Source organism: Triticum urartu, chromosome 2 (genome assembly GCF_003073215.2).
Source record: "Triticum urartu cultivar G1812 chromosome 2, Tu2.1, whole genome shotgun sequence".
NCBI classification, from domain to species: domain Eukaryota; kingdom Viridiplantae; phylum Streptophyta; class Magnoliopsida; order Poales; family Poaceae; genus Triticum; species Triticum urartu.
Window position 1 is genome coordinate 262,226,211 of NC_053023.1, and position 8,004 is coordinate 262,234,214.

Here is an 8,004-nt window from a genome sequence, read left to right on the forward strand (position 1 = left end):
ATTGTTGAAATGAAAATTCATAAATTATTAATATTCAGGTATGGCTGAACTTCACGAGTGGTGGCAAATGTCTCATTTATTTAAAGAGTTGGACTGTGCTATAATCCGGTGGACTGGACCCTAGCAACAGATCCGAACGCATCATCCCGTGATCCACTTCTCCCGTCCCGTCGCTATCTTCGATTTTTCTGCCACGCATCGATCCAACTACTACTTCTCCCTCTTTTCTTTTTATACTTTTTGGTGTCGTAAAAAAACGTGGTAAAAATAATACAAATAGGAGTCGAACTCACTACCTCCTGGACCTTCATCACTTGTCCTATCCACCTACCCCTGATTCAAGTTATGGTTATTATTAAAAGAATGATTTGATCGAAGTGTCTTATTCCATTAATGATCACACATTTATACAAGGGGAATCGGCGCTTATGAGAAGATGCGCCTGTTCGAGGGGATGCGAGGAGCGGATGCGACGGTTGCCTGGAGAGGTTCCCGCATGAACAAGGCGGCGGTTGCCTCGAGAGGATCCCGTGCATGCTGTTATTTACAACAAGGATTATCTCTAATAATTAAATCCTAACACTCCCCCTAATCCTTGCTTGTCCTTGTGACTGATCATCCTTTGGAATCATTTCCTCCAAAAACCCTGCGGGAAAAATTGAGGAGAAATATACAATATGCCATGAAAAACTCCTTCTAAAACCCAGTGGAAAATAAGGAGAAAATGACATATATGTCCATGCTTGCATTGATATTGCCTCATTAAAAACCTTACATGAGAAACCATTTGGAAAAACTCATAAAGGAAAAGAGTGCAATATTAATGATCTTATGATCTTAACAGGTTACATCTTAGGAGATTTCTCCCCGTGAATTTTGCAAGTCTCGAAGTCATCGCATACCAATTCCAGTTACATGTTTATGAAACAGAGAACTTGGTAAGGACTTAGTAAACAGATCAGCGAGATTGTCGCATGACTTCGTTTGCAAAATACTTATCTCCCCCTTTTCTTGCTGATCATGGGGATAAAATAATTTAGGAGAAATATGCTTCGTAATATTGCTCTTAATATAACCTGTTTGCATTTGTGCAATACAAGCAGCATTATCTTCATAGATAATGGTGGGTGATTTTAACGAACCAATCCCACTTGAACTTTGGACAAAGTTCATCATTCTGCGAAGCCATACACATTCTCGTGTTGCTTCGAACAAAGCAATTATCTCAGAATGATTGGTGGACGTTGCCACTAAGGTTTGCTTTGTTGACTTCCAAGAGAAGGCCGTACCTCCATGTAAGAAGACAAAACCAGTCTGCGATTTGGCATCATGGGGATCTGATAAGTATCCAGCATCGCAATACCCCACCATGGTTCTCTCTTGATTTTTTCTGATAGAATAAACCAAGATCTTTGGTGCCTTGAAGATATCTGAAAATATTCTTCACACCAACCCAATGCCGTTTTGTTGGTGATGCGCTGTATCTAGCCAGTAAATTAACTGCAAATGCTATGTCAGGCCTGGGGCAGTTCACTAGATACATTAGTGCTCCAATAGCACTGAGGTAAGGAAACTCAGGTCCTAATACCTCTTCATCATCACCCTTAGGTCTGAATGGGTCTTTATCTCTTTCAAGAGATCTGACGACCATAGGTGTTTTTGACGGGTATGCTTTATCCATATTGAACTTTTCCAATATCTTTTGGATATAAGCAGACTGATGAACAAGTATTCTGAAGAAAAATGTTCAAGTTGCAAACTAAGACAAAATTTGGTTTTACCCAAATCTTTCATCTCGAATTCCGTCTTCAAATGATTACACGCCTCATGTATTTCTCGTGTAGTCCCAATGATGTTCAAGTCATCAACATACACGGAAATTATGCAAAATCCATCAGTGGATTTCTTGATAAACACACATGGACAATCATTGTTGTTTGAGTAACCCTTCTTCAGAAGGAACTCACCTAGTCGGTTATACCACATTCTGCCCGACTGTCTCAAGCCGTATAACGACTTCAGTAGCTTTACGCAATACATGTTGCGATTAGCTTTTGGATCTGGAATCTTCAGTCCCTCAGGAACTTTCATATAGATATCCGTTTTAAGTGACCCATATAAGTATGTAGTCACCACATCCATCAATTGGATATACAAATTCATTTGCACTGCCAGTGATATCAAGTATCGGTACATGATTCCACTCATCACAGGAGAATATGTTTCATCATAATCAATGTCGGGTCTCTGTGTAAACCCTTGTGCTACAAGCCTCGCTTTATATCTCACCACCTCATTGTTTTCGTTCCTTTTACGAACAAAAACCCATTTTGCCCCCACGGGGAAAACATTAGGAGGAGTAGGTATTGCTGCAGTAAATACCCCTCTCTTGGCAAGCGAGCGCAATTGTCCTCTATTGCAACCTTCCAGTTGGACCAGTCTGAGCGTTTCATACACTCTGCCATGGACTTAGGTTCATGATCCAATGCCAGGTCATCTGCAATCTTTGAGGCGAAAAATATGTCGACAATTGTAGTCTTTCTATTGAATGATTCTCCTGATTCAACATAGTTGATGGAAATCTCATCAATACCTTCTGACTCATCGTGATTTCCCACAACAATCGAGTCAAGGTGTACCGATGTCCCAGCACCAATATTTGTGTGCACAGTTGTGCTGGGTTCTGGATGCATAAAATCCTTCAGGTGTCTTTCAACACTAGGTTGAATATCAACTCGCGGTTGACTTGCATTTACTATTTGAGGGATCCTCATTTCCCGCGGACGCTTCTGAGAAGCATTGTCCTTTTTGTCCAGTTTTCTCCCCCTCTTGGGCGGTTGAGTGGTCTTATGAGATATCTCAACTCTCTCTGGAACATTCATAGCAGGAACATGGGATTTAGTGACACCTTTATAATCAGTAAATGCATCTGGCAGATTATTTGCAATATTTTGCAAATTAATAATCTTCTGAACTTCCAGTTCAGATTCATTTGTACGTGGATCTAACGACTGAATGCCTTTGACATTCCAATCTATTTCCCGGCATTCTTCGTGGTTCTTTTCTCCCCCTAATGCCGGAAAATTGTCCTCATCGAAGATACAATCAGCGTACCGAGCTGTAAATAGATCCCCTGTTAGAGGTTCCAGGTACTTTATAATCGACGGAGAATTGTACCCCACATAGATCCCCATTTTTCTATGTGGACCCATCGATGTACGCTGAGGTGGTGATATCGATACGTACACAATGCAACCGAATCTTCGAAGATGGGAAATACTTGGTTGATTTCCACGTACTAACTGCAACGGGGAGGCGGTATGATATGCAGTTGGTCGAATTTGTATCAACTCTGCGGCATGCAATACCGCATGTCCCCAACAAGATGTTGGAAGATTACAGTTCTGTAGGAGTGGTCTTGCTATCAACTTGATCCTCTTGATAAGTGATTCCGCAAGACCATTTTGTGTGTGTACATATGGTACAGAATGCTCCACAATTATGCCCAAAGCTAGGCAGTAATCATTGAATGCTCGTGAACTAAATTCAGCAGCATTATCCATTCTGATGGATTTTATCCTGTGTTCAGGATGATTTGCCCTCAGTTTAATGATTTGAGCGATCAGCTTTGCAAAAGCATGGTTCCTTGTTGATAATAGACACACATTGGACCATCTTGTTGATGCATCAATGAGCACCATAAAATATCATCTGAATGGTCCCGATAACGGGTGAATTGGACCACATATATCTCCTTGAATGCGTTCAAGAAAATTAAGTGGTTCATTCTTGATCTTCAGATATGAAGGTCTTGTGATTAATTTCCCAGTTGCACATGCAGTGCATACGAAATCCGAGGATTTGGGGAAATTAGCAACCGTTATGTTGTGTCCAGTTGAACCATCAATAATTTTTCTCATCATCCCCACACCAGGATGACCCAGGCGATCATGCCATATCTTGAACTTGTCAAGATTCTGAAAAATTATTTTGTATGCCAAATGTTGCTCTGGCTTGATGTATGTGTAATATAGTCCAGAAGATAGAGCAGGCAGTCTCTCAAGGATTTCCTTGTCGGATCCCTTCTGTTGAGTTATGAGTAGGCTTTCAACCGCATTGTCTTCATGAGTTTCAATGTGGTAGCCATTCATGCGGATATCCTTAAGACTCAACAGGGTACGAGTCGAATCCGGATACAATAAAGCCTCCTGGATTTCAAGTTTTGTACCATTCGGGAGTGTAAATGTGGCTTGACCAGAACCAACAATTATTGTGTCATGACCACCAATTGTCATAACACTTCCCTTACTCTTTTTGAGACTTCGGAAGTATTTAACTTCTCGTAGAATTGTGTTAGAGGCACCACTGTCCACTAAACAAATTTCCTCCTCCATTGGATTGTTTCTCGAAGTTTTCTATAGAGTAAAAGAATAAAATTCATTATTTATTCAATCTCATATAGAAATAACACATACATTACACACTATGTATGTCTGCTACATATTATAATACATTATGTTTAAGGACATAATTATTACAATACCATATGTCCGAGGACATAATTATTTTACAACACATAATATAACTAAGGACATATCACAATACTTATGACATTATTGGAAGATCAAAGCATATCCCCATATATGTCATTAGTAGAAGTGAAATCCACCATGTCTTCAACAGTAAGTGGTGGTCCTTCCTTTTGCTGAGCCTGATCTTGGTTCTCCATGTTCTCATGAACTTCGTTCTGATGAACGCCTTGAGAACTTTCAATCATTGGACCAGTGAAGTGAGCTTCGTACTGGTTCCCTTGAGCCTTCTTGCTCTTGCCAATTGATTGCTGATATAGCGTCACCAAATGCTTAGAAGTTGCACACTTCCTTGCATGATGAGTAGTACAACCACATCTGTAGCAAGCTTGAGAGCTGCTACCCTTATCATTTTTCTTAAAATGATTCTTGCCCTTTTGTACTCCATTGCTATTCTGATTTTAATTGCGTCTCCACTTTCCTTTAAACTTCCTATGGTTCCTTTTGGGACCACGAGACTTCTGAGTATTCTGAGAATTGAAATGTGCTTCAGGCAGCGGCGGTGTTCCCGTTGGACGGGACATATTATTCTTATCGAGAATTTCACTGTGCTTTTCTGCCTGAAGAAGTGCATATATCAACTCAGAATGCTTCTTGTATTTCTGCTGACGATGTTGTTCAGCAAGAATCCTCATATTAGGATGGAAAGTAGAAAGTGTCTTTTCAATGAGATCCGCATCAGAAACTGCACTGTTGCAGAATCTCAACTTTGAGTTGATTTGATGCACGGCAGAATTGTATGCTGCAACGGACTTAAAATCCTGGAAACGGATAAGTGCCCATTCTCTTTGCGCTTCAGGCAACATCACCGACCTTTGTTGATCATAACGCTCCTTTAAGGAGTTCCACAATGATAGAGGACTTTCCTCCATCATGTACTCTTCTTTCAGAGCAGGATCAAGGTGGTGTCGAATGAAATGCAAAGAAGCATACTTTGCCGTATCTGCTATAGCAGGAGCACCTTGAGTAGGTGTGGTTATAGTGTTGATCAGATTCTTGGCCGCCAAGTTGATCTTGACATCCATGGCCCAGGTCAAATAGTTTCTGCCATCAATGGCAAGCTCAGCAAATTTCTTCTTGGATATGTCAGCCATATCCTGCATGAAAATATCATGCCCATTAATTTACACTTATGTAAATTAATTGTGTGTAAAATAAAATGCTTGAATCAAATATAAAGGTCTAGGAAAAGCCTAAACGACCCAAAATATGACTTTCTACAAAAGATAATCACCATAAAATGGCGTAGATCTTTGTTTTGTAGAACACATAGAGGTAGTCACCATGAAGTGGCATAGACACTCGTATGGCAATTTTCATGCCATAATATGTGTGCTTTCATTTTTGCTTTGAGGTAATCACTACTAAGTAGCGTAGACCTTATTCTTATGGTACTTTGTACAACCTTGTGTTACTTAAAACACTTTGAAGGTAATCACCAGATGGTGTAGACCTCACAGTTGTGAACAAAGCTATATGTATTGCCATAAGTGCAATCCATAAGATATGCGCAAAAATTGAAAGTAGTCATATAATTTTCAAGCACAATCAACATGTAGCAATTAAAGATTGCATCCATAAACATGTTGACATTACATAAGCAGACATTACATAGTACTATGTTAGAAAATACTGTACAAAAACTGAAAAAACTAGAAGCTAATCAAAAAAGAAAACGAAAAATAATGGTAATAGGCTAAAACAGAACAACCTACTACCGTGGCAAAGTCACCTTCTTTCTTTTCGTTTTTTATTCTTTTTTTTCTCTGCTGCTCGTACAACATGGATTAGTGACTAGTGTGCTGGCTGTCCAACAGCCATACACACGCACGAGTGGATAAGGGGAGGCGACGGGATACTTCGTTCCCATCGACAAATCATCCCCAATCCAACTCGAGCGGTGGCTGTCTGCACCACTACCACCAATCTCCGCCTCCAGCGACTGCCTCACCGGCAGGAGGTCGACGGCCCCGGCGCAGCATCTTCCTCCTCTGAAGAAGATCCACCAGGAAGCTGCGTCCCAGGTGCGACGCCGTTGGAGTGGCCGTTGGCCATTCCAAGAACCACCGCGCGGCTGCGTTGCAGCTCGGCCCGCGGCACTATGTGCCAGCGGCGGGGCGCCGATGGGCCAGTGGAGCTGCTCGCCCAGTTGTCGAAGACGTCCCCGAGTGCAGCAGCCCGCGCGGGGAGGCGCAGCCCGAGGCTAGCGCTCGACGAAGAAGCCCCAGCGCCGGCCGCCTCGTGCGTCGGCGTCAGAGATGGAAGACGCGGGGAGTTCGGCTGCGCGGGCTCCGCGGGCGGCACAGGCGACGCAGGTTCGGCCTCCTCCTGGACCTCGTAATCTTGTGGCGGGGGTGGTTGCAGGACCATCCAAGGCCCCCAACCATGCACCAGGCACGGGCGTGGTGGTGGAGGAGCCGCAAGTTCCGGCTCAACGTCGACGTCCACTGCGTCGTCTGCGGGCTCTAGTACCTCGTCCGCATACAGGTTTGGAGCGGCCAGTCCGGCAAGAATCCAGGCCGGGAGCGGCGCCGCCGCCGGCATGGCCGGTTCGGGCGGAGCATTAGAAGGCCCAGCACCATCGCGACCTCGGCCGCCATGTCCAAGACGTGGTCCGCGGCGACGGAAACCGTTCCGGTGGCCTCTGAACCGGCGCAGATCACGGGCGTGGCGGTTGTGGCGGCGAAGTCCACCAACACCATGGCGACGACGACGGCCCTGTCAGCGTCTACCGCCGCTACGAACAAGGTGCAGGAAGAAGGACAGGAGACCACGAGGCATCCTCTCACCTTTTCCTTTTTTCCCTTCTGGCTCTCTTTTTCGGCGACTGTCGCCGGCGTGATTTGCCTATGCGTGCTCTGGGCAGAGACAAGTGCTGATAACGTATTAAAGAATGATTTGATGGAAGTGTCTTATTCCATTGATGATCACACATTTATAAAAGGGGAATCAGCGCTTATGAGAAGATGCGCCTGTTCGAGGGGATGCGAGGAGCGGATGCGACGGTTGCCTGGAGAGGTTCCCGCACGAACGAGGCGGCAGTTGCCTCGAGAGGATCCCGTGCATGCTGTTATTTACAACAAGGATTATCTCTAATAATTAAATCCTAACAGTTATAAAGAAATTCGGTAAGTATTTATACTGCTACACACGCAATCAGAAATATTCCTTTTTACCAGTTTCTTCCCTTTGTGTACACGGTAATTCGTCGAGCACAGATCTGATAACTCAAACACCGTTGTAAAAAAAATATTGGTGTAACACATCCCGATAACTTATTTGTAAAAACAACATGGTAATTATATGACATGTAACTCACTCAGAAACATCATGGTAACTTTCGACCAAAAGAAAAAATGTTGTTGTAACACATTCCGACAACTTATTTGTAGAAAAGAGCATGGTAATTTATATG

At 43.2% G+C, this 8,004-nt stretch overlaps 1 protein-coding gene and 1 pseudogene across 1 annotated transcript; both read left to right on the forward strand.

Moving 5' to 3' along the window:
* Positions 1-6,389: 6,389 nt before the first annotated feature.
* Positions 6,390-7,509, forward strand: LOC125536986. Its single transcript, XM_048700276.1, has one exon. The coding sequence runs from the start codon at positions 6,691-6,693 to the stop codon at positions 6,928-6,930; it is 240 nt and encodes a 79-aa protein (XP_048556233.1). The 5' UTR covers positions 6,390-6,690; the 3' UTR covers positions 6,931-7,509.
* On the forward strand, positions 6,949-7,764 carry LOC125536985 (annotated as a pseudogene).
* The last annotated feature ends 240 nt before the right edge of the window (positions 7,765-8,004 follow it).